The 27666-nt window shown below is 35.8% G+C and overlaps 2 protein-coding genes across 2 annotated transcripts; one reads left to right on the forward strand and one right to left on the reverse strand.

Annotated features, from left to right (window-relative positions):
* The first annotated feature begins 953 nt into the window (after positions 1-953).
* LOC108983394 (probable protein phosphatase 2C 33) lies at positions 954-6569 on the forward strand. Its single transcript, XM_018955043.2, has 6 exons — positions 954-1286; positions 1742-2328; positions 3416-3805; positions 3898-4015; positions 5381-5604; positions 5729-6569. The coding sequence occupies exons 2-6, from the start codon at positions 2074-2076 to the stop codon at positions 6215-6217; spliced, it is 1476 nt and encodes a 491-aa protein (XP_018810588.1). The 5' UTR covers positions 954-1286; positions 1742-2073; the 3' UTR covers positions 6218-6569.
* Positions 6570-16531: 9962 nt separating this feature from the next.
* On the reverse strand, positions 16532-27296 carry LOC108983263 (aspartic proteinase-like protein 2). Its single transcript, XM_018954879.2, has 10 exons — positions 26525-27296; positions 25120-25249; positions 24702-24949; positions 23560-23784; positions 20947-21109; positions 20754-20827; positions 19136-19226; positions 18162-18234; positions 17502-17573; positions 16532-16889 (listed from the first exon to the last, which is right to left on the reverse strand). The coding sequence occupies exons 1-10, from the start codon at positions 26758-26760 to the stop codon at positions 16741-16743; spliced, it is 1461 nt and encodes a 486-aa protein (XP_018810424.1). The 5' UTR covers positions 26761-27296; the 3' UTR covers positions 16532-16740.
* Between the last annotated feature and the right edge of the window lie 370 nt (positions 27297-27666).

Raw genomic sequence — 27666 nt, forward strand, 5'->3', positions numbered from 1 at the left:
AAATTTAAACCAGAATTTGTAAAATAAAATATTAATTGCTTGATTTTGGATAATTCTCATGCTATAAAAAAAACGGCTGGACCCTTTCACATCCTAACTCTTTTATCCTATATAATAAAATAATTATATGAAAATATGAAATTTTTATAACATTAAATACAAATAATGTTATTTATCATTCTATTATTTATCATTACCTTGTGCCGTGTTGGTTTCAATTATTTAGGATCACACAAGAAAATACTACTTAAAAAGATAATGAATAGAATCTTTTATATATATATATATATATATATATATATATATATATATATATATACCACCTTGGATTCTTATATTCTCTCAATAATTAATTAATTTATCTATTAATTTCCATCGATTTTTATTTGAGATAATTATTTTTTTTTCAAATTTTTGATGTTTTCCCAGACACGTGATGGGCCTTTTTTCTAGATCGGATCTTATACTCCCAATTCCAATTTTCATTTTAATTTTGACTTATTAATCGTTTATTTGGTATATAATGAAGGGTCTTGAGACAATAAATTATAATTGAATTGTGACTTAATATATATATATTTATATATAATATTATGTATAAGATTTTACATATGTTACGGATTCCATATGCTTCTCATAAAAATCTGCTATTTCCAGCCTACATTAAGTGTCTTTTTTTAAAAAAATAATAATAATAATTTCTTTATCCTAGTCTCCCATTATAAGTTTTTTTAAAAAATACTATTTTTTAAAATAATCATATAATATTTATTAAATATGAAAAGATAATAGTTATTAGTTAAAAAAATAATATTATTGGTTTTAAAAAACAAAAGAATGAATGGATATTATTTTCTATTTTCAATTAGAAATCAGGACAAAGGGGATAAGGATAAATCGAAAAAAATGGAGATAAAAACACTCTTTACTGGCTTATCTAATCTGTTATTTCCCAAAGTGGGCGACGAGGTCTACACCCTTCTCTCTCCTCTCTCTCTCTCTGAAGCTCTCGTCTTAAGAGCGGGTTTTGGGGGATCTTTCTTCGTGTTGGTGGATGCGATTTTTTTCAACAATTGAAACTTTCTTCTTACTCTATTTCTTCGTGCCCACTCTCTCTCTCTTTCTCCACAGATTTTCTCGCTCTACACCTGCTCTCTGTGAATTCCCCCTCTACCCATTTTTTCTTTTATTTTGGCTAAGGTTCATGAACGTGGCCCTTCTGTGCGAAGCTTTCAACTCGGTGGCTCTCTCCTTTTGTTGGCATTCTGTGTTGCAAGACTGCCTTGGTTTGTGTCGATTCTGATTAGTTTTGGCTTTAATTTCTGTTGTGTTAAGCTTGATCTGATAAAAAAAATCACTGGCTGAAGCGAGTTGGTTTCGTATTGGTAATACTAAATGGCTTTCTGATTGATTTCGGGTCTAGATTTTTTAATATGGAAAGGATTTTGTTTTGGAAGCGTTTTTATCGCATCTTCGGATATGGCAAAAAGTGGTATCTGCAATAGATCTTACTACTTCGCCTCTCTTTTAACATGCCTTTTTTAGCTTTTCAGTGTTTTTGTGATTAAATAATAGGTTAAAGGTAGTGGAGATTATTGTCATTGGTTCGTCTCCGAGTCGGTTACAAAAAGTACCTTTTGTTGGTCTTTGATAATTGAATTCCAATTTGCTTCTTGCTGAATTCTGTTCTTTTTTTTTTTTTTTCTGCTTTATATTTGGTTTGATTCGTTGCACACTTCAGGAGCTTTCAAGGGGTGAATTTGCGGATTGTTATGAGTTCAGAATGGTCTGTGCTAATTGCTTGTAGACAGCGATTTAAAATTTTAAGAGAGAAGGGTGAATCAGCGCTTAAGTCTGATGATTAGGCTGTGAATTCGAAAGGGTTCTATTCAATTAGCTGAATTGAAGAGGTCAATCGGTGACTCAGTGGATTTATCCTCGATTCAGGCTGTGAAATCAGAAAGCTTTTTAGGATTCACTAAACAGTTTCTGACGGATCCGTCAATTGAGAATAGGGGGTGTGGTTGCTTCGCTCCTCTGGAGTGCATATTAAATATAGTCAGGGCCCTCAGAATGGGGTCCTGCTTGTCTGCTGAAAGCAGGAGCCCCCTCCCCGGTTCGCCGTTATCCCCTGCGGTGGGGTTCAGGAAGCGAAAGAACTCGAAGAAAAGGCTGGGCTCGCGGAATTCCTCCTTTGAGTATCGCAGGGATGAACCGCTTCATAGGATTCCTGGGAGGATGTTCTTGAATGGGTTTAGCGAAGTGGCATCTTTGTTTACCCAGCAAGGCAAGAAAGGCACAAATCAGGATGCCATGATTGTTTGGGAGGTGATCTCTTCCTCATCCTGTCATGCTATAAATTCTTTTTGGTCAAATTTTTTGTAGTTTAGTCTATTTAGATTTGTTTATTTCGTTTCTTCAGTGGCATAGCACGCAAACTATTAATAAAATTCTATTTCTTCTTGGATAAAAGAAAATGTTCTTTTGGCGGTTGCTTCTCTAGTCATTGGAATTCTAATATAATTGTCTGTAGCTTTGATGGGTATTGCAACTGATTTATTAATTTCATATTCAAGATGTATAATTTTCTTCTTCAGTTTTCCAGTTCTTATTTTATCCGCATAGTTTGCCTTCACGCTTGGTTAACCTTCATTTCGTATTTCGTATATTTAAAGTTTGCCATAATGAGTATTTTGTTGCTTTTTTTTTTCTAGCTGGGGCAGTTGAATATGTATGTAGAAGTTAGTTAGACACCCATGGGGTGCAGCATAGTGGTCAAGGACGGGCTTGGGATGACCTGTAGAGGCAAGCATCCCGAGTTTGATTCCGCCTTGGGAGGTCTTTTGAATTACTTGACTCACGTTTTTGACAGGTGGGGTCATGTATTTGGATTTAGTCCCGAGGGGTAGTTTAAAGTGCCAAACCTTGGTGATGTTTCATTTCATTGAAAAAAAAAAAAAGGATTTTTTTATGTCAGAAATCAGATTGTATTTCTCCACAATCAGTTTCTTGTTTATTGTCCTCTGTTCCTCTTGATCTTCTTACTTGCAATACCCTGTATTATGTAAACTGTAAAGAATGGTGGGTGGTGAATGGGATCCAACTTTGCTTGGAAGGATAAGTTCTTGCCCTTTTTAATGAATTCGAAGGGGCCCCAATTGTAACCTTAACTAGTTCTTTTGGGGTATGGGCTCAAATGTGGCTTGAGCTTTCCCTGGTTTGTTACACTACTCTATAGATTAAGAATATCCGGTAGAATTGTCTATGTTATATCATAATAATGCTTCTTACTTCGTATCCTCAATTAATAGTATTAATATCTTTGTTTGCTTGCTACTGATAAAAAATATATATATATATATTTGTTTGCTTGCTAAATTGTCATTAACCAACTTTTTTAAACTGCGATTTTCAGAATTTTGGTTCCAGAACAGACACAGTTTTCTGTGGTGTTTTTGATGGCCATGGTCCCTATGGTCACATGGTTGCAAAGAGAGTGAGAGATTCACTACCTCTGAAACTGAGTGCCCACTGGGAAGTGAACATAAAGAGTGATGATGTCCTCAAAGAGATCAGCCTTAAAACTGCTGGAAGCATGAACTCAGAAGATACTCCTTTCATATCTGCTGATGAGGAGTCCAGGCCATCTATTGATCTTGATGAAGCAGATAAACATCCTGAGATCTTTCAGGTTCTGAAAGAGTCATTTCTGAAAGCTTTTAGAGTGATGGACAGGGAACTGAGAATGCACCCAAGTATCGATAGCTTCTGTAGCGGGACAACTGCTGTAACTGTGATTAAGCAGGTTTTTCTCTTGTGACCCCTAGAAATTTAAAATTAAATTGGCATTTTGCAATATATTCTTAACGCTCATGGATGCATTGGCTGCCCTTTTAGGGTCAGGATATTGTCATTGGAAATGTTGGGGACTCCAGAGCAGTATTGGGTATGAGAGACAAAGATGATTCTCTAATTGCAGTTCAGTTGACTGTGGATCTCAAACCAAATCTTCCAGGTCTTTCTCCCCCCTCCAATTATAAGAATCATTTTAATTCTTAAAAGGACTTTTACCAATAAAAAAAATAAAAACGAAGCTTCAACTTTTTCCTCCCAAGCAATGTGGGATCCCATCAATCACTTTTCTGATGTACACAATTAAACTATATGGGGTAGTATAATAGGCTGCTTGTCTTTAGAGTAACTTTTAGTTTTGTCATCATTAGAGGCTTTCACTTGTGGGGTCAAATGCAATGTTTGATTGAAGAGTACCTGTATGGTTTTGAAGCTTATGTATTGAGTGCCACTTGAGAAATTGAGTCATCAGTTTGGGAGTTATAGATATTTTGAGGTGCAGGCACCTGCTATGTTTTGTTCTCATCGTGTCATCAAATTGCTCCTTTTGTTCTTCCGTCTCAGTTTATTTTTCACTATATGAAATGGCAGTGTTGTTGTAGCAGAAGTATTTGGGCATGTTACGGAAGAGCAAAGCATTACAATGTTCATAACTCATGATCACTTAAAGTATGCCTAAACATTGTTGCTATGTTAATAATTAATTATTAAATGACATTGTTCACATTTCCATTTTAATATTGTCTTTACCTCTAAAAAAATGACATTGTTCACATATGTGATTAGTCTAGATTGCTGTGTTGCCATGTTAACTATTATATTTTTGGTGCAGTTGGTAAGAAAGCAAACTATTGAATACGATCTTTTACTTTAAAGAAATTGAATATTAGATGTCATAATACATGACGCCAAGTACTTGGCAAAGTAGAAGGTATTAATATTATTCAAGGTTGTTGAGGCACATTTTGTAAAATTGTGAAGGTCAAATCTATGAAAAGCCTAGAGAAAATTTCAGTTATCCCTGGTGTGGACTTAACATTTATGACTGACTGCACTAGTGATGTCTGTAATGGACCTAATGGTGTAGACTATTAAATGAATGAATTAGAAATAGAATGGCATTAATGGTCATGTTTGGAACAGGTGGGAGAAAATCTAAAAGCCCTTCAAGTAGTGAGATGCATTTACCAATGTTGATTGGTGTGGTGGTATTGTGTGGTTTGTTTTATAGTGTCAATGTAAAATTGAACTAACTCCTTGTTAATAGACATACTGGTTTTTTATAACACGGTAAGTGGATTTAATATAGTTTGTCAGTCCACTGTTTCTTTTAGGGATTGGACTTTCTTGACATATAGGCCGTCTCCATTTACCTTAATGTTTCAACAGGAAACACACGTGAAAGAATGTAGGGATTGGTTTTAGTTTTCCTTTGGTTGGCTTCCTTTTACCATCATGTTGGTTATCGACATTTTCATTCTCGTCAACTTCTTGCTAAAGTCTTTTCTATTCTTATTTTCCTTTACAGCGGAAGCGGAGAGAATCCGGAAATGTAGAGGGCGTGTTTTTGCTCTTCAGGATGAACCTGAGGTTGCTCGAGTCTGGCTGCCAAATAATGACTCCCCTGGCCTTGCCATGGCACGTGCTTTTGGAGATTTCTGCCTAAAGGATTTTGGTCTGATCTCTGTGCCTGATATATCGTACCGGCGCGTCACCGAGAAGGATGAATTTATTGTATTGGCTACAGATGGGGTAGGAGAGCCAACTAAGGAAAACTATGATCTTTTATCATCTGCCTTATTAAGTGTTCCATTTTCTTTTCTGCATTCTTTTGTAGCTTTAGACAAAACTAACGTATGCAATGGTTTTTCTGTAGATTTGGGATGTGCTATCAAACAAAGAAGTGGTAGACATTGTCGCATCAGCCCCAACACAATCATCTGCGGCTCGGTTCCTGGTTGAGTCAGCAGTTCGGGCTTGGAGATTTAAGTATCCAACTTCCAAAATCGATGACTGTGCTGTAGTTTGCCTCTTCCTTGACACAAACAGATCGTCTACTGCATCTAATGCTAAGTTAAAAGAACAGCTCAACTCAGTGGACCAGGCCGAGACCTGCAATGAGAAAGGAGAGCTCTCCAGCCCAACCAATTTGAATCGTTCAGGAACGGTCCGAACTGGCAATGAAAATCTGCAAGAAGGAAGTAATGGAGATGCCTTAAAGGAGGAGGAGGAGGAGGAGGATGAGGAAATACATACAGATGCTGGAATAGATTGGTCTGCACTAGAAGGAGTGTCTCGTGTGAACACGCTATTGAATCTGCCGAGATTTGTGCCTGGAAAGGAAGAGAAGAAAGCCCGGAAATGATGGAAGGGAAGAAGTCTTTGAAATCCCTCATTAATTTTGTTTTTGTTTTTCCTTGTTTCTGTTTAGCTTTTAATTTTCTACAGAAAGGGGAAAAGATTTGTAGGGCCATCGATGTTAAAAAAAGAACTTGGAACCGGAGAGGTGGGCCCGGCTATATTAGCGCGTCTGGGTAATATTTTTTCTCTCTCTAGTGGGTGGACATGGAATTTTGGTAAAATCCAACTCTCCGTCATTTTTTTCTCTTTTAATTGTAATTTTTTTTTTCTTGGAAAAAATTCATGTGTGATTTGTTGGTAATTTTTATCGTTGATAATAATTTTGTGGTAATGAAGCCATCCTCTTTTTAGTGCAACTTGATTGGGTCTAGTGTTTGATGTCTTCTCTGTCTGATAACTTTGCAGCATGTCTCTCATGCATTTTATTTTATTTTTCTTTTCTTTTCTATTTTTCCAAGCAAAGCATAGCTCATGCATTTGCAAGAAAGAATGTTTTGATCTTCCTTGTTTGTGGCTTGAATTACTGGTCAAAATAGCCACTGTTCAAGTTGCCAATTTTGAGAAAGGAAAGAGAGAGAAAGTGCTAATCACAAGATATTGAAAAGGACTAATTAAGACTCATGAGTTTGTGAAGATGAGATGAGTTGAGATAAAAGTTAAAAGTTAAATAAAATATTATTAGAATATATTTTTTTAATATTATTTTTATTTTAAGAATTAAAAAAATTGAACTGTATATTTTATTTTATGTAAAAATTTAAAAAAATTATAATATTTAAATAACATGAGATAAATTTTTTTTATAAAAGTGAACTATGCCTAAAACGGCAAATCGTGGGTGAAAGGGCGGCCATAGGGTTGGCCAATTCTTTTTGACTTTTCGAAGCTTCCCAGCCCCCCACAAGTTTCCCCCATCATCTTTTGTGGCCTAAAACCAGACTTCCCAACCCCTCCCTTCCCTCCATTGAATGAATCTCTTCCTTTTTTGTACTATTATTGGACTTTCCCACCTGGCTCTTCATCTCAACTTGACCAGAAGAACCCGGATGGTGATTTTCTACCCTCCCTTTTTTTGGTTTTATACAAGAAAACAAATGGATTTTTGTTATTTCAGAAAGTAATGAAAGATATTTCTATTGCAATCATATTGGTTTACCTTCCAATCAACGATTATAGAACTCTATCTAATGTGTACAAATCTTGCGTATTCTTTTTTTTTAAAAGTGAACAAATTTCAGATCATTTATAAGAAAAAGTCTATTTTTTAATAATAGATCTTATTATTTAAAAAAAAAAAAAAACGCGAAACTTGCTATGACTGAATCTTATTACTCTATACCAAATAAGTTAAATAATAATATTACAATTTGACATATCATATCAAACCACCCTATTAATAAAATAGTTTAAATCAATAATATGATTAAAAAATTAGAGTAAATGGTATTCCTTTTTGTACAAACCAAATAAGAACAACATTTTGTTAGAATCGTGAAAAAGGTGAGATTATTTTCACATCGTTGTAAGCATCTGCAAAGAGACCCTAGGTTCAAGCCACTTAGAGCATTAGTATTGGATTGGCTATTTTATTCTTCAAATTTTGATTAATATGTAACTTTTTCACCTTTAGCTAATCATTCAAAACTTAAATTCTACATTGGATTAGTCATCACACTCTCTATAATAACAAAATATTATTATTTTTTATTATTTATATTTTTTTATTAATTTTTATTTTATTTTCATAATCTTTAATAACCTCCAACAAATCATATTCATTTTTATTTTCACAATCTAACAATCTATAATATAATAATTTCATATGTATGTAGATGGTAAAATCTCATATGAATAAAAATCTAATATCTATAATATAATAATCTTAAAAAATACTTTAGACTTGCTATAGTTATTTTCATATTTGAAAAGAAGAATGTATTTACTGTAGCTTATAGTTTGGATGAAAACAATTTAACTAATTCAATGTGGAGCAAATATGGAAGATGTTTGTTAAATTTGAAGATGAAAAAGTATTTGGCTAATCCAATGCCAATGCTCTTAGATCCAACTGGATTATGCAATGTTTGGCAAAGATGATGTACCAGGCCCTGGTTTGACATCTGTAGCCTTTTTTATTGGAGCTATACCCGAGGAAGATGATATGAAATTCGAGCTTATGTTTCTGAGTCTTGCTAGCGCTGCCCAGCTTGATCGTTAGCACAAAATCACTTTTTTTATTTTCATCTTTATTTTAATATTTTTTTAATATTTTTTAATATTTTAAAAAAATAAAAAAATATACTAAACTAAAAATCAATTTCTTAATCATTAAATAAAAAATAATTAAAAAAATTAAATATATGAGCGATCAAAATGATGAGGTAAATTCAAGCGACGTATTAGTATTTTCCTATGTTTTTTGTAGGGAGGAGCTAGCAAGCACACCAAAAAACTTTCATGAGAGAGTAATCTTTAAAAAGTTTGGTGAAGGTTTGGAAAATTAAATGGTACTAAAAGGCGATTTACTGCAATATGGAATGCCTCAACCCAATACTTAGAACGAAGTTTAGCCTATACTAGTAATGTTAATCTAGTCCCATTTTGTTGGGATGAGCAAGGATATAATTGAATATCCAATGGTCAGCCAAGTATATTTCAAAAACATATGAAGTGTATTCTCCACCACCATCTGTTCGACGTTTTTTAATTTTGTGGGAGACCGTTTTCTACCAAGTATTTGAACTTCACATAGCGTGAAAAGAGAGTAGGCTTGTGTTTGAGAGGAAACAATTAGGAATATCTTAAAAAATCATCAATAAACATTGCATAAAAATCCCAATTACTTATTAAAGTAATGGGCGATGTCCATACTTCACTTAGGACTAAATCTGAAGGAGGATGGGACTTGAATCAGGGAAGGAAAGCTGCCAACTCATTCCCAATTGGCAGGGCATACATAGAGATGAAGTGGGGTTACTACAAGACACAGGAAGTGCTTATGCTTGAGCACACGCTATAGAATTTGGATATCTCGATGTCCTTTTGCTACAGTTGATGCTAGAAAAGGCATGGCCAATGTTTTTAAGAACTTAAAAAGTTGTTTCTCAACTGAGAAAGAAAATTTGGAGATTCATCGAAACCCCTAGGTGATCCAAACAAAGCTGAGGGATCGTTTGTTATTTTTGTGACAATTGTTGGGGGTAAATATATCAGCCCATTATAGCATTCCTGGCTCAATCCATTGGATAGCCCTCAGCAAAAGTAGGAAGGAAAAGAGGGAGGAAAAGACAGAAAATTTATCGATAATAAGGCCACCTCCATGCGCTGAAAATGACTCTTTCTCATTCCGATTTATTGGGCGATTTTTGTATTTAACAATTGACATCGTTTATGGGATTGTCTTATCCTCTACACTGGGAGTAGGAGAATGATGATTTTCCGACTTACAGAATCATCTCCAAATGAGCAGATAAATCTCTACTCAGATAAGTGTTCCCAACTTTCCATCCCTTATTTTTATTATATATATTGGTGCTGGAAAAACAAAAGAGCCAAGAACCAAGTACACGGGTGTGCATTGTGCACTTAAAATGCACAATACACACAAAGCAAACAGATATCCACATGGGTGTGCACTGTGCACGTAAAGCACATATCAACTGTGCATGGCATGCATGCACAGTGCATAATGGGTGCAGGTAGCCGTGCACCTAAGAGGCTTGTGTGGGCCAGCTGCGAGCCTAGTGAAGGTGTCTGCGACCACCATGTGGACCGTCGGTGACTTCTGTTCCCACCCAGCTGGTCTCCATCCATAGATACCTTGCATGCCATGCACACTGCATGCAAAGGAGATGCACGCGATCAAAGATCCACAAACCAGGCGTCTGCGGCCATCACCAGGGCCATCTGACCAGCTGGCATGTTCTACTGCCGGCAAGGGGTTCCTCGACCAAGGACTTTGATCCTGCCATCTAGCATGGATTCCATGCTACCCACGATGATCGTGAACAGATGAAGCCAACAACGACCACTACCTAACCCGCCGACATCTTCTATCGCCAGCGGGGTGGTCACCGGCCATGGAAGTTTTGCTTGTCACCATTTCCTTACTCGTGAAGGTCTTGCCCGACCATAGTTGCTCGACCGCAGATCCTCGGCACATGGTGGACCATGTGTTGGGTGCAATGTGCACATTCATCATGCATAGTTCACATACAGCTTGCACCTTGCATCATGCACATGAGTGAACTTGCACGACTAGCGGGCGACCTCCACGACTCAACTCTTCTTGCAACATCCATGACCGAGCAATGTCATTGCCACCCACAAAGAGCATCACCTCACCTGGCAACCCACGACGGGCTAGCTTCCTTGCCCGCCCAAAGTATTTTCATCACCACGGCGGGCAAGCTTCCTTGCCCTCTAGAGTATTTCATCACCAAAGCGGGCAAGCTGCCAGCACAAAGTATTTCACCACCAGGGCAGGCAAGTTTCCTTGCTTGCCCAAATGTGTTCGACGTCCATACCGGACCAACACCAGAGGTCTACGAGGCCTCCATTGTGCAATGGGACCAATGTTTCCATCGTACAATGACTTACTAGCCATACCCCATGCGCCATCTCACCAAGTTATGGCAAATGACGTGCAATAAACACCCTCCCTCTCATGATGAGCAACATCCCACCGACTACACCACTAGGTAGCACATGCAAAGGCCCAAGGCAGGCACGTCACTGTGCACCCAGCAACCATGCATGGTGGGCATAATACCCGCCACCCCTCACAACGGGCAATCTCTTACCAACCAAAATGTGTTCATTGAACACCAACGGCTACAAACAAGCCTATCCAAACTCGTTACTCTGTGGTGAGTAACAACTCCGGCTACTAGTGGGCATGTATATATCTTCTTCGTCTATTCTTTAATGCAACAACAAATCCATCACAAGCAGCCGGACCAACGTCCCTTTGTGAGCACTCCTCCACCACTACAGATCCTTTCTCGCCATGAGAGTTCAGACCATCTATGAGCAACCTTCCCATGCACAGCTCTTCCTCTTCACGGTTGCACAAGCACCACGGCCACCAAATGCACCGGAAACAATTGACGAATAAACCAATTTTGTTCCATGAAGAGTAGATCGCCACTTGAAAAATTGTTGCCTCCTGAGTCAAAGCAAAATAAACGAGACACGATGATAAACAGGCAACAAGCTTCCCTCGGCATCAATTTAGAGTACATTGGAGACAAAAATTCAAAAATCGAGCCACTTGACTTGAAAGGGTGCAAGCCTCCAAGAAAGAGAACAAACAAGAATTATTTAGAAACTGACAATCTCCATTGCTACAAAAATGTTCATAGAGGGACAACCCTACCCTATACAAAAAACATTCAACAGCAGACGATCTCAATTGGAAAAAATTGAAAGCATTGGCTAATGGCTCAAGTTTGCAAATCTTAAACTTGTGATTTGGATTATCTACACTAACCTGTTTGATGTTTTGGTGCGGTTGAGATCTGTCTCTCATCGTAGTCATGCAGTTGAGAGCCATCATCCATCACAGTCGTGCATTCAAGATCTGTCTACCGTCCCAGCTATGCGGTCCAGATCCGTCACCCACCACCGTTGTATGGCCGAGTCATCTCCCGCCACTGTAGTGAGGTCGAGCTCGGCCTCCTGCCATAATAGCCCAATCGAGTCCACCTCCCATAACAACAATGCGGTCGAGTTTTGTTTCCCGCCAAAGCAACACAACCAAGTACATCTCCCGCCAAGTTCAACCACACTCAAACAATCGGGTTAGCCTCCCTCAACGCTATCAAGCACGTCTCGCACCGGGTCTAACCCCACTCAAGCACAGGGGTTGCCCCTCAAAGCAGTCAAGCATCTCCTTCAGCAAAGTCAATGCTTCACGCTCACACAGATGAACAAAGGAGGGAATGCTTCTCCTAAGTGTCACATCTCTCCTCACCACCCAGCACAGTCGAGCACATCTCCCGCCTAGTTATCTAACCCTAAGCTTCGCTCTCACACCAGCGAATAAAGAAGGGAACACCTCTCCTAAGTGTCACATCTCTCCTCGCCACCCAACGCGGTCGAGTACATCTCCCTCCTAGTTATCTAAGTCAAAACTCCGTGCTTGCATGGGCGAACAAAGGAGGGAACACCTCTCCTAAGTGTCACATCTCTCCTCACCAACCAACGCATTTGAGCACATCTCCCGTCTGATTATCTAAGTCGAAGCTCCGCGCTCGCACCAGCAAACAAAGGAGGGAACACCTCCACTAAGTTTCCCATATCTCCTTGCCACCTAACGTAGTCGAGCACATCTCCTTCTTAGCATATTCTCTATGAAATGCCGAGTGTTGATACTTGTGCCACAATTACCTCCAATAGGTTTTCTTCGGGAACGAGCCTCTGAGCTCCACAACCGCCTCTTGAGGATTGCCTTCGGTAACAAGTCGATGGGCACTCTGACCACTTAGTGCGAGTTACTACAAACAAACTTTAACATCGATACCAAAATAGAAACACCAATAGCAATTCACATCAAAGGGCAAAAACTCCACTACCACCAACGATAGAAAATACAATCATGGAAGTACACACTCTTTGCTAAACGGTCACATGCAACCATATGAACGTTTGTCTATTACTATTAAGCAAGCGTTCTGATATGAACCCGCAGGAAAGAAATCCTTTGAACCCACAATCAAATTGAAAACTTTCAAAGAAAGCCAAAAATTAAGTCAATAGATGGAGAACCTAGACCCGATGAGAACTCGTTTCAAGAACCTAGATTAAATTAAAATCTATACCCGTTGAAGAACTTGTCTCAAGAACCCAGATTACAAAGGAGGAACGCCACAAAGGTTGTGATTTACCTTTGATAAGTTCAAAGTTCAATTAAGAACAAGATGAGTAAAATTTAACTCACAATGAATAAATTCATCAAATTTCATAAATTTCTTAACATGAGACAATAAAGAGTATTTATACTAAAACCTAATTAAAACCCTAGCCAAAATAATGCCCCATCTTTCAAAAATACCCTTGAGTAAACAGTGCCGCAGTTACAGTACGCGCTACAGTAACTCGGCTACAGTAACCTTTTGAAACCCTAATTCCTAAAAAGTAACTTTCCAAATAAGCCCTGGCCAAAATACAAGGCCTTCCCAAAAACCCTAATTCATAAGAAAATAATAAATTTTCTAACATGCCCTTGAATAGGCCCTTTTCAAGTCATTCTCAAAATAAACTCAATTATTCTAAACTAATAAAATAAGTCCTTGAATTAAACAAGTTGAAAGCCTTCAAGTGCCCAAAACCTTTAAGTCATGTTGTTGTCCATTCCATAGCTTATCAAATGAATCAAAACTGAATCTTCATCCTTTAAGCCCATCTTGAATGTTGGGCCATTGCTAAACTCGTCCCAAGTGGATTGCATCAATTCTTGTAATTGGCTCATCTGGAACTTAGAAAATATCTTTAAGACTAGGCCCACCTTGGTTCCCATCACGTTCGTACGAATGAACTTCCCAGGGGCCCATCCTCAAAAGCCATTACTACAAATTTTACAAGTGTTCTAGAGCTCTGCGCTTGCACCTAGTGCTGTCGAGCACATCTCTCACCTAGATCTCCAAGTTGAACTTCGCGCTCGAACCTAGTGTGGTTGAGCACATCTCCTGCCTATCTCTCCAAGCCGAGCTCAACGCTCACACCTAATGTGGTCAAGCACATCTCCCACCTAGCTCTCCAAGCCGAGTTTCGTGCTCGGAGTTCTTCATTGCTTGGCACAAACAAACAGAAAATCAGGGACCAGTTCCCAGAATTAATTTTTTTACAATTTTTCACAGACTATCTCTATCACGGTTGACTTGAAAATTCTTAAGGCCTTCTTGCTGAGCAAATCAACCTTAAGAATCAGGGGCATCTGTTGGGGTAAATATATCAGTCCCATTATAGCATTCCAGGCCTAGTTCATAGGGTATCCCTCAGTAAAAGTAAGAAGAAAGAGAGGGAGGAAAAGAAAAAGAAAAAGCTAATGGAGGAAAGCAAGTCAGACACGCATAGAGCTGTCTTTCCTCACCACTCCCAAGGGCCAAAAATAAAAGGGGATCTGATGGAAAGATTAAGGGGACTTATGGGCGGCTACTACGAAAAGGGAGAGAGATCTTCTTCAACCACACAACCCGAGACGCCATTCTTTTTATCTTCTCTAGGATAAAGGGGTCCCGACCCCATTGTACAATGAGGTATAAGAGATCATGATGGACTATAAAATATTCCCATCATAGTTGATTTGCCCTCCAAACAACTCGTGGACACAGATCATGTGCTGAACCACATAAATCTGTGTCTCCTTCTCTATTTACTATTATGGATATACGTTCGGGCACTGTACCAACGTTCCAAACAACCATTGTGGGCTTTTAGACTGCTTTATCGAGACTTGGGCTACATCCGCGGATCAGGAATGACTTTTTCTCTTGTTCTGGTCTATTGGGCAATTTTTATCTTAAACATATATGATAATTTTAATGGACTTATGAATGTATATAACTCTACTTGATACGTTAGAAATATACATTTATTTTAGGGAGAGAGTTCAGAAACATTGCGGGCTGCTCATTGAACTCAAGCCCTTTTGGAGAACATTAAAACAACTAGATAACATTGTTTGTACTTTTTAGAAATTTCTAGGTTGTGAAGACACGGTTCTGCTAAGTAGGTGTTAATTCACACAACTTACTATATAGTGACAGATCTCTACATCAGTCATGCGTTTGGTATGACAATAAACGAGTATAAAAATAAAAAATTTTCTTTAAAGTCGAGCTGCAACAAATAATTAAATGAGAAATAAAAGGATAATTAAATGAGAAATAAAAGGGTTATCTTCCTCGATTGATTGAAAGATGATGCCAATTAAGTAGGGGTGTAATCAGTTCAATTCGGTCTAATTTTGGACACATTTTAGAACCGAACCCGTATACACCGGTTTTGATATTTGAAGAACCAATACCGCATCGGTTACACCCATAAACCGATACTTCCGGTTTTACCGGTTTCGGTCCGGTATATTATATAGTATAATATAATATAGTATATTATAGTATATAATAATATAGCGATAATATATTGTAATATATTATAATATATATTATAATTGTATTATAGACTATAGTGATATAGGATTTTAAAATTTAATATTATATTAATTAGTAATTTATCACATAATACAAAGTTATTTTATATATAATTATATATAATATATAATATTAAATTTTATATATTATATATAATATATTATAATATATAATTATATAGATTATAATTAGATTAGATTGTATAATTATATTATAAAATATTATAATTAAAATCATATAAAAAATATTTTATACAATATAAAAAATTAAAATATATATATAAACCAGTCCGGTGTTAGAAAAAGAAAAATTGAAACTAGACCGATTTTGACTGATTTTAAGAAAAATGAAACTGATACCAAACCGAACCAAATCCAGTACCGGACCAAAGGTCCAGTTTATCAATTCATCGATTTTTTTTTTTTCACCCCTACAATTATGGTTGTTTGCATGATCAACTGACATTCCATTATTTTCCTTTGCTTCATCAGTTATTTCAAGGAGATGCATACCAAATTGTACAATTTCTGGCAGTCCACTATTTTGTTGTTTGTTCATATTTGAAAATAACATCATAATATGGGTGCATTCACTTTTCTGATTGTGGTACGAATAATAATAGATGCAATTTTAGGGATTACAAGTCATGTATACTTCCTTTAAAAAAAAAGTAGAGGTTATCATTAAAAAAAAATAATTTTTCATGTAGATTCCAAATTTATCAATTTTTTTCAAAGGAAATGCACGGGACTTCACTACTTAAAACTGCAAAATCATTTCTCAATAATTATAATTACCGGTAGTGTGGCAGTTTTCCTACCACACTCTTCTTGTACTTCATTTAGCTTTTCTACAGCAGTTACATTAGGAAGTTAATCGCAAACAGAGATGGAGTGAGTAAAACTGACACCAGTCATTAAAAAATGAGTGCTAAGTTTACTACGAGATTTCACAAACGCAAGGCTCACAGACTGATGTGGCTAAATATGGTACACTAGATCTACTTTACAGGGAAAAAAAAACTTTACATGTACCACAACAAGCCACATCACTTTGTGAGTTTACCTAAACCAAACATTTTTCTTAAAAGATATACATCAAGTGTACACAAAATCTTGTGGACCTGCATAATCCAGAGTAGGAAAGGATGATTTGCAACCTGTTTATGCACTGAACTCACATTTAAAAGAAACTTCCAATTTCCCATGAATGAAAGTAATACTATACTGTTTCAATTATTATATCATTTGCAAGAATGTAGCCCCACCCCAAATACTACAAATGAAAGAAAGAGTGGATAAAAGAAGATACACATTTTTATTCAATATATTATAGTAAAGCAAAATTAATGAACACTCTGCCATGCAGAAACAAATTAATAGGAAAAGCTGTGCAGCATACCAATCAGTAATAACATAAAGGTCAACGTTCTCCTAATAATCGCAGTGGAAGCCGAAGAAAGATTGTGGGCGTAAACAGAATACACCGCTCCAGACTCATCCTTCACCTTAATGCTTGAAGAACCTATAATAAGCAAAAACAAACCATATATTGCCATTGCTACTACAGAAACAAATCACCAAGTTTGCATGACATTAGACGCATACCATGATGTGTTTGAATACTGTGATCAAATTCATTTCTATGATGAAAAAAGTAACTTGATCTCTAGAATACTAAGAGGGAAGCTGAAAAATTCCGTCAAAATTGGTGGACGACTATCATTCTTGAGTCCAAGTACATTGATATGGAGATTTTCATCAACAACTAATTGGAATGGGTCATATATCTCTCTCTAGCATATAAACTCATTTCACTCGACTAAACTAGCTTTAATCTAATGCACAAATCAATCAACAAAAGGGATGAAAAAACAAGGAAAAAGAGGATACAAAGAAATGCTTATGACAGATCATAAACTCTCTGTGGGGAGAGGGGATAAATGATATTTTCTACCCATATATCTCTGGCTAGAGAGAGCAATCAAGATGGTGAGAATTGATTAGAAGTATAAAGTTAAAATAAATACTTAAAACAAAATTAATTTAAGATCCAGGCATCCGACAGAAAATTATATGGTAAGAGGTCATAAACAAGACCAGCAAACATAAAATTAAATCAATACATGGTACTCACAGTTGTATTCAGTCCATCCAATTGCCTGTTTTACAAGATCATACACTACTAGCTTATTTGAAAGCACCAAATCTGCAATTTGAAACATTTGGATAAGTAATTTAATATAAATATAATGCTACAGCCCAACACATGTCAATTTTCAGTTCCATCTATGTCTATTAAATGAGAAACCATCAATCATAAATTCATTATACAATATGTTAATGAAGCTCCACTAAATAAAATCTAGGTGCGAATGAGAGAGTACATATTAACTTTTGTGCAGAATTATAGCTGATTACAAACTAAGGGAATGCTTTGTTGATAATACAGTGGAATTCCATAGAATTTCAATTGTTCAGGAATCATCTCATGACTATTACGCAGAAAGAAGTTTGTCCGGGATTGAAAATTTTTTGGATCTTTGGTTATTTTCTGCAATAGAGATTCTGTATGCAATCACTTATGCAGATACAGAAGTTCTGCATCTATGGTAGCAAGGTAGCATAATACACATTTTATCAACTTCTGGTATAGACAGAAAACCAGAAGAGCTTGGCCAGAAAGAACTACAAATTCCTAAAACATTAGTTAAGATGACTCGACACATTCCACATTTTATGTTCAGTAACAAAATCAATAGTTTAATTCATATGCAAATGTAATTCTATACTGCACCTCCCAAAAGAGTCATTTGGCTTCCATCCTTAGACATCCCACTATTCTGCCAACCGATACACCACACATCATTCTGCAAAATGTCATGAAAACATGATACATACCTGTGTGTATATATGTATGTATATATATATATATATATGCATGTGAACCCTGTGAAATGATTATACCAATAGCGCGCGAAAATAATGTTTAGAGAAATATAACAGAACTGATCATTTAAACCATAGCACAACTGGTAGGTGTGCTTGACAATGGGGAAAACCCGCTCAGTTTATTTGACAAGGAACTCTCACTTGCAAGGTAGACTACACATGAAATGTTCCAAATTATCACAACCCGAAAGATTCCAATGAGTTCTATATAATTTCTAGTATTGAGTGCAAGAACACCATAGTAACTCATTTTTTGGCAAGTTATAGTAATTCTAGTAATGATCAACAAATAAATGGGCTTTTCTTCCTTTTTAGAGTATTATTAATATTATGCTTTCCTTCTGCAAACAAGAAAAATGACCACCAATCTGATGAGATTTTATAGGCCTCAATCATTAGATTAATTAACAAAATAATGGATTGAATTATAAAATATTTCATCCACCATATTATTATGCATTTCAGAATCATATAAGTAGTTTTAACCTAGAAATTTTTACATTTCAAGCAACAAGCCATCTCCGCTGTAACACAATGAATGAATTGAAAAAAAAAAAACGTGTCATCTATATTTTATTGATATCCACAACTTCAGAGGGTCATAAAAATATATAAAATCTACTAGATTTATCTATCTAATGAAAAGGGTCAATTTAGCAATCAATTCAGGCAGAGCATTTAATAACAGCATTAGTTCAATATATGGTGAGTAAAATCACAAGAACTGAAGCATTTCACGTAAAACTTCTGTAAGAAAATCACCAAATGAGACCTAACAAGTGAAGATTCTAATTAAAATTTAACATTCACTATACTTACCCGAATCTGGAATAAATACTCATGAGGGTAAACTGTCAAAGAAAGGGAACCTTCAAAATGAAACGCGACGGTTGGAAATCCATCATCAATACTGCAGGAGTAAAGGAAAAGAGAACATCATAGGTTTGCCCCACAAAAGCCTCAGAGTACAAGAAGTAGCCTCGTTTGGTTACACAGATGAGATAAGATAAGAAATTTGTGAATAGTAGTAAGATAATTTGTGAATAATAGTGAAATGGTTTGAGTTAAGATTTTTATGGGGTTTTGGGAAAGGAGAGAGAAAAAGTTGAATAAAAAAATTATAAAGTTAAAAGAGGGTTAGAATATAACTTTTTAATATTATTTTCGTTTTGGGATTTGAAAAAGTTGAATTATTTTTTGTGTTTTGTTTGGAAGTTTGGAAAAGTTGTAATGATTAGGTAATGATTAGATGAAACAGTTGAAAATTTGAAATTGAAAAATGTTTGTGTTTGAATGGTATTTGGATGTTGAGATAAGATGGGATGAGATGGTTTCAAAGGTTTGTGAAACCAAACATATGAAATTGTCATAAAAACACATGTTCCTCAATGCATACATTTCAATTGTAGTTTGCAATAAATGTCTAGATCTATTTTAGAACTACGAGAGCTGTTATTCTTAAACCGGTGCTTATCACGTGAAAAACATATCATTTAACTAGAAAATCATTTCTGTAGGCCTTTCCTCATTATACATCTCCTACAGTAGCAACAACAAAAAAAAGTGAAAGAAAAAAGAAAGAATGATTACAACAATTACTATGTTATTAAGGACAGAAAGAAAAGACAGAAAATTAATAACTTCACAGGAGGCATTGAAAAGACTGGACCATACTAAAGGAAAGAGGAACACGTTTTAAAGATGTCACTAAGAAAACCCAAGGGAGAATTTATCCTTGTCTGTACAACTTCGTCAGAGCCAAGACCTCACATCAAGCAGTATAGATGTCTCTACCACTACCCACAATGATGGCACAACTTTGGCAAAGTTTTTATGTTCCATCATTAATAAATCATACTCATCCTCCAGTTCTGATTGCTGAAAAAATCATCTCCTTTCTGGAAGTAAAATTATTCTAATTTCTATCAAAGAAATCTTTGGTGTAACAGTCTTTAAACCTCCTCTCTTCTAGTAAAACTACAGAACTCTTCAATGGCAATATTATCTCTTTTATTACTATTGTTCAGGAATGTGATAAAGGATGGTGATTTCCATAATTATGACCCCCCAAGTCTACATACAGAATTATCTCCAAAATATTGCACCCTCGCTATAGTGTACCACCATAGCAGTAATTAATGTACTAAAGAGCAGTCAATGATAGTCCACAGTTGAGTCATACATCCTTCTATTTTTAATATAGATTGTAGTTCTGAGCCCTTTTTATTTTCGCCCGGGATGTACTATGTAAAATCTGTCACTTTCAGCACACTTCTGATTAATCTCATCTATATAGTGTTAATATTCTATTTAGTCTTAAGCCATTAATACAGAAAGTCATACTTAATTCAACCCTTAGCTACGGAGAGATCATAAAGCTTAACTTGTTACTCCTAAAATAAAAATTTCAAGGGAGTAGCTTCAGTTGATGCCTTACTTTCCAATGTACTGGAAACAAGTAAACTGGTCTTCAACAGTATGTAATTTCAATCCAGGCTGCTGAGCCATAATCTGAATACAAAAAGAAAAGGGAAATGAAAATAAAAGAATATATATGCATGTGCATGTGCATGTGTCGCATGCATGTAAGGAAGGCCTCAAATGAGTGTGAGTTAAGAAATAACCCATACCTTCGGAACTAGGGTCTCGTAAACCACCTCTGGAAGGTAAGCCAATGTTGTGCCACTATCAATTATAGTTCCTTTCCGAAATCCGTTCTCAAATATATCTGACGGAAGTGATAGAGCCTCACCTCCCACCTCAATATCCTTCAATACAACATTGTAATGTGCCCTAAGATTGTAGACAAGAAAACAATTACTACAAAATTCATAAGCTGACACCTGACTTGATATAAAAAACTAATGCCTTAAATAAGAATATACAGAAATTAAGAAAACCTTTCAGAAAGAAATGCAAAATAATCAACACGTCCATAAAAATTAAAAAATCATACTAAGATAGCTATAAAATGGACTTGTTCCTAGACGTACACTACAATTAGGAAAGAAACTTATATGCAATGATAATCTTTCTTTTTTCATGAGTCAAGCACAAGGGTTGCCCCTCCTATATAAAAAATAACAAGTCATTACTTGCAGTAGGAAACATTGTTCTGAATCTTACTTTATGTGTTTCCACATTCACAACGCTTATCATGGAAAAGGCTTGGGATATTTCCCACACCAAGTGAATCACCTCTCAAACCCTGAATTGCTCAAGCTAGCAATCTCATAATTGCTAAAAAGCCATCTTCAATCTTCCCACACTTGACAATTCTTAAGGCCTTGAAGAATGACAAACATCTCAGCCTGAAAATCAATCCTTGCCATCTATATCTGAAATATAAGTAGACGCAAGATAACTCAAATCCCCATTGGTGGTTCCTTTTCTTTATCTTGGCAATCCCCCTTTGTGATTCTCAAAGGTAACATCCATCCCTACTTGCCTGGTTTTTCGAAAAACAACATCTAAGTTCAACTTCTCCTTTGGATATGTCATGGAAACCTCAAAAAAAAAACAAATCACACTCCACAGCTACTAAGGGCGTCAGCATTGTTCATAAAAACAAATGTTCTTTCAACGAAATTAAAACTCTAAGACCTCTCATTATTCAGACATAACTATTAGCTTATATGGTAACATTCAAAATAAGCTTCATATTTACCATATTTGCCACACAGAAGGACATAAATGCCATTAAGAGGACTTCCTTTAGGGACGGTTATCCTTCCAGTCTCGCAGTATTAAAGATAGATAAATGCCTCCTTATCTGTCAAACTAAATGCCTAATGAGTATGTCCAAGATTTTTCCCTTGGTTGTTTTTGTTCTCTCAAGTACTTCAATATGATGCACAGATGCAGAAACATTTTTTCTGAAATATTCCTTGAGCACCCTCCAAAAGAAGGAAGTGGGAGCAAGAATGAAACATATGTAATAGGAAACTACCTACGAAGTATCAGACCAATTGATCAATACAAAAAGCCATAAAGAGACAGAAAGATGCCAAATGGGGAAGAATCCTGTAAGACCTTAGAACTTCTTTTGGACCCAAATCTGACTAGAGGTAAACTAGATATCTGATATCATCAAAGAAAAAGAACATGTTCTTCTTGTCCCTTCCAGACAACAAAACGTAGAGAAAATAGTTGAAATATCCCAGATAATTTCATATCAACAAAAAAGAAAACTCATGTTACCCTAGTTGTTTTAATCCAGCAAGAGATATGGTTCTATAAGATCAGCAAAATATTGACAAATCCAATAGGATATTATTGTTGAAAAAAATAAATCCTAGAATATTTATTCTTCCATCTTTTGTGATCTCAAGATAAATTTGATCCTAACTGTAAACTCTCAATCATTTGGCCAAACTTCAAGCAACGTGTATATTTTTCAAATGTAAGTCCATTCATAATATCTTATGAAACCTTCCTGCTATAAAGGCGTGCCAATGGAAAAATTTACTTATTTCATCCTATATAGCTTGCATGCTTAATTGAAAAAATAAATATGGGAAAATTTTTGTTTTTCCAAAAGTAGAAGCATTAACCAAGGGTTGAACCTTTTCATTCTAATGACTTCTACTATTAATAAATTTTCTCCAAACTACATTCTCTGCCAGCATAAATGAAAAAACCATTTCTCAGTCCAAACTTTCGGTCGGATTAGGAGTGCAATCTTCTCACTTTTTTCAACTACTGTTCCTTTATCTTTCAATTGATTGAAAGTTGACATAGGTCAGGCCTCTAGCATGTAACCAACATTTTGCTTGCATTGTCACCAAGGACCGCAAAGCTTTTTACTCAAGATGATAATATAAATGAAGAACTCGTACTTTCAAAAGCTTTTTATTGCAATCTCTAGCATGCAATTAGCAATTGCTGGATGAATGACATATAATCTCTACCGCTTACAGCCATTTGCATAAAACTCAGTTCACATTAAAGAATTACATCCAAGCAAACAAAGGAAAGAAATGCAGTGAGTCCTAAAAAACAGCAAAAGGAAAGGTAGAAGAAACCAAAATATTAAATAGATAAAAAAAACAACATGAAAAAGAAAGCAAACCTGAACTACATACTTAGTGGTATCATCATCCACACAAATAAAGATAAATTGTAATTAAATCATAATTGTAAACTACTAAAAGCCAATCAATCATGGTAGCTATGTAGATATCACAACAAATCACTAATCAAAAAAATATCACAACAAATGAAAAAAAAAAATGTCCACGTACTGATTTGGTACCAATGCAGTCGTTTTCACATTTGGCTGCACCACTTGCCCAATGGCAAAGATTCCACCGCCTTCTGTATTATCCAAGCAGTGTGCAAACATTTTTTTCACCTTTCCTGCCAACGCTAGCTGTGAAATCATGGACGAATTTGCTTGTCCAAAACCAAGTATGCCATCCAGCGCTTCGGAAGATGAACCAAGCTCCCCTGATTGTTTAGCTCCACACCTATCACATAAGAGGCAAGTTTATATAACATCTAGAAAAGTCACTGCAATTGTTGATGATGCTAATAGAGGTAATCATATTAAAAATAAAAAATAAAAATCCACAGCAGAATTCTTAAATTGAAACTTGTGATAAATCTCGTAAAAATAATCTAGCACTGAACTAAGAACAATTTAAAATCAAATGGATGAGAACATGGTTTCAATCACTGATATCTTACAGTACATCATAATATCTTGATACTGTAGCATAAAACAATATTGATATCTTAAATATCTCTCAAATACATCATGAAAAATATTGGGAAAAATATGGGAAAATCTAATCATCACCTAAGAATATGAAAAGGCTAAAAAAAGTATAAATAGCCCATTCTCTCTAGAAACCACCACTCATTTCTCACTTACACCACAAACTTTAACTTGATACCACTTGGGACCTTAATTCAGAGTTCCAGTGTTTGTCTGTTCCTTTCAGCCACAACGACTTTTAACTAGGACAAAAAACCATATAAATGGGGCAAATGCCCCTGATAAAAAAGCATGCATGTCAGGAGCATACATGTCATTTTATGCGCTTTTTCTGTCCGAGTTAATGACAGTTTTTCAACAGAAAGGATAAATTGACACTAAAACTTCGAAGGACCCAAATTGCACTGAGTCATTATGTTTTTAGTTTGAGTGAATAGTACATCCGATATTATTGGAATAACAAAAGATAAATGTCATTTGTGGTGAAAAATATAGGCTGATATGTCAAACAGTGGTGGGATATCTAGGTGCATGGCCATATATAGCTAAGGTTCAGCTTTTTATATATGCATTCATGCGGCAGATCTGTTAGTTCACAAATGACATATGGTAACTGAAGTTCTCCATGATTTGGCACTAACGCATACTATTAGAAACACAACCCACCCGAATATTACACTCCCATTTTCTGATGCTACCTCATGATCTCCAGTCACTCGATCAAGTTGTACATTATCCTCCACAAAGTACCCAGAAGTTGAGCTTCCATCTCCATAAGCAACATTATATTGGCAAAGCAAATCAGGCCTGCAACCAGGAAGTGGACCATCGTATGTGGATTTGCAAAAATCTTGTTCACAAGTAACCAAACTTGAAGTAGAGGAGCTCTTTGGATCGTATAGGGTCAGTTCTATCTGTAGTACAAGCATCATAATAATAATGGGGTTCCAAAAAATGGTCAACATAATTTAAGAAACTCCATATAAAGTTCACATGTGAGGGAATATAGAGAAAAATCTTAGTAGTTGTGATCCAAAAACAATTTGAGGGACTCAATTCAAGATATAAAGTTGGAGGAACATACACCGAGACTGCTCTTCTTAGGGCACCTGATGCAGCCGATACAGTTCACCCAAAGAATGTCACTTCCTGTATCCACTTGCACATAATAGTCCTTTGGAGGAGACCCAATCCCAATTTTAGCAAAGTACAGCCTATAGCAACCAAGTAAACCATGTAAGCATGCAAAAGGAAATATGAAAACATGCTCCTTTTTTAGCTTGTTCTGCTAGGTGATGTGTATGTGTCCATTTTGCGAGTCATATACAATGGCACATGTAGAATGATGAAAAAAATTCTATGAATTTTTTCGTCTAATTCTACAGGGACTAGGTTAGTTCAGCCTTGAGCAACTACAAAGCTCAACTAGGCTGAATTTCTATTTCTCACTGCATCAAAACAACAGCAACATAAGAGTTTATTCAAAAGAAAAAATAATGAGTTTGAGATGGACTGAAAAAGAAATTGTCAACCTTAAAAAGTTCCATACCTTTTTTGATAAGTATAACGAGTCGTTTTAAATGGAGATGAGGGAAAAAGTTACATACTAAGACCAAAAAATTAAAAGAGCTATTGCATTCTGACAATTAAAGAACCGATGCATATACAAAGGAGCAAATGGTACCCAAGTTTCATCAGAATTATAAAGTTAACATTAAAATTACAATTCATCCAGTCACAGAAAACCAATACCAGATGACGAGCTATTTTAAATCCAAAGTCAATAATCCTAGAGACCAAAAACTAATAGAAATTATTAGCAGATGAAATGTAGCGAGTACATATAACATCACAAAAAAACTGTACACCTGAAGACCATAACTGAAAAAGATAAAAATAAAAAACAAAGAACATAAAAAAATCAATGACAAAAATAGCCCTCCAACAATCCAATAGCTGTATCTTAAATTAACCAGAAAACCCAGTAGCCATAATTGATAGAAGAGATAGATAGAGATTGAATCTGAGCATATTAAGTCACATAAGCACATATAAAATGAAATTAGACATAAAATTCAAATCAGTAGTAATATCAATCATTAACTATCTAAAGTAAATAACAAGAAGAAAAAAATGAGAAATTTCCAAGAAATCAATTACAAACAAGATCAGCAAAAACGAAAATAGAAAGAAAGAAAGCTCAAATCACATATTCAAATGAAATTTGAATACAACCTACACCATCTCCAAAGAAAAAAATTAAAAGCTTAAATAAGTATTAATGAGAATTGTGATGACTAATGATCATTAAGGGAAAAAAGAAAGCCCAAAATCTATAAGCAAATGAATTTTCAACAAAGAAAACAGAGCTATCATCCCTGATGGAAGGAACATAAAGAAATGAAAAGAAAGTAAAAAACCCAAAATTCATGAAGAAAGAATTTTAAAGAAACCCAGAATTAAAACTCAAAAGAAGCCAAGGAACCAACCCAGTTTCAGAAGGTTTTCCATTGCCACCCAATTTCAGATCCACATCATAGAGCAATCTACCGTGACGACGTATATCATGGGCTTTGAATGCACTCAAGTTCCTTTCCTGGCCTTTAAACTTGTGCTGCACTGGGAACACCACGTTGGCTGTAACAACATAAACGGCAATGAAAGATGAAGAAGATGCCAGAAACAGCAGCACCAAATAAGCCAGCGGCCTGAGGCTGAGATCCATCCTCACCAACCTACAACACTGTCAAAGCCCAAGTTTGAAAGTAATTTGGACGATTGGAATTCCGCGCCTTCCCGGAAAGAAAAGAGGTCGGTGAGGGGGACAGAGAGAACGAATTAAAAAGAGAAAATAAACGAGAGAGGAAAAACTCTTAGAGAGAGAGAGAGAGAGAGAGCGAATTCAACGTCAAACGACACGTCTTCTTAAAGAGAGGGAGAATAATAAACTATTTGCGTGCGAGAGAAAATAGGAAACAACGTCTGGTTTTTTAGTTTTTCTTCTGTTTGTCTTCTTGCTTTCGTTGGGTTCTCTCTTTGCAATTTTGCAGCTACAGGTTTTTTTTTTTTTCTGTAGTATAGGGTTCTTTTCTTCACGTTTCTCTCTCTTTCTTTCCCCCTTTCCTTGAGCTGTGTCCTCTACTTTCCGTCTCCACGCCTCTCTCTCTCTCTCTGGTTTGCAGTCTTTTCTTTTAGCGGTTTTGTTTTTGGTCTCCGTTCCACGCTTCTCTTCCTTCCTTCCTTACGTCGACTTCCTCTCTCCACCAATAACGATTAAAGGCAACTCAGCACAAACCCAATAACGATTAACTAATTATATATTTAAAAACAAAAAAAAAAAAAACAAAGCCAACCCCAATGAAAAGTTCGTATATTTGGATAAAGGGATAATATATTTTTAGTTTTTTTTTTTTGAGAGGCAAATGTGTGAGGCGTTGACTTCACTTTTAGGTTCAAAAAAGAAAATTATAGGCTTTCTACCCTTTTACTATTTTTTTATATCTGATTTTTTTTTAATTTTTTATTTTATAATTAAAGAAGTAACTATTAATAAAATTATATAATTTTTAATTTTTTTTAATGATTAAATATATTTTTAAAATATTTTAAAAAAATGATAAAAAAAAATTTA

The sequence above is a fragment of the Juglans regia genome, chromosome 11 (genome assembly GCF_001411555.2).
Source record: "Juglans regia cultivar Chandler chromosome 11, Walnut 2.0, whole genome shotgun sequence".
NCBI classification, from domain to species: domain Eukaryota; kingdom Viridiplantae; phylum Streptophyta; class Magnoliopsida; order Fagales; family Juglandaceae; genus Juglans; species Juglans regia.

Coding starts and splice junctions, on each gene's coding strand:
- LOC108983394 (XM_018955043.2), top strand. CDS start 2,074: ATGGGGTCCTGCTTGTCTGCTGAAAGCAGGAGCCCCCTCCCCGGTTCG. Junction 2,329..3,415: donor ATGCCATGATTGTTTGGGAG/GTGATCTCTTCC, acceptor TGCGATTTTCAG/AATTTTGGTTCCAGAACAGA. Junction 5,605..5,728: donor TTGTATTGGCTACAGATGGG/GTAGGAGAGCCA, acceptor GTTTTTCTGTAG/ATTTGGGATGTGCTATCAAA.
- LOC108983263 (XM_018954879.2), bottom strand. CDS start 26,760: ATGGATCTCAGCCTCAGGCCGCTGGCTTATTTGGTGCTGCTGTTTCTG. Junction 21,110..23,559: donor ACTGCATTGGTACCAAATCA/GTACGTGGACAT, acceptor CTACAATCTTAG/GGCACATTACAATGTTGTAT. Junction 19,227..20,753: donor TGTTTCCAGTACATTGGAAA/GTAAGGCATCAA, acceptor TTACTCCTGCAG/TATTGATGATGGATTTCCAA.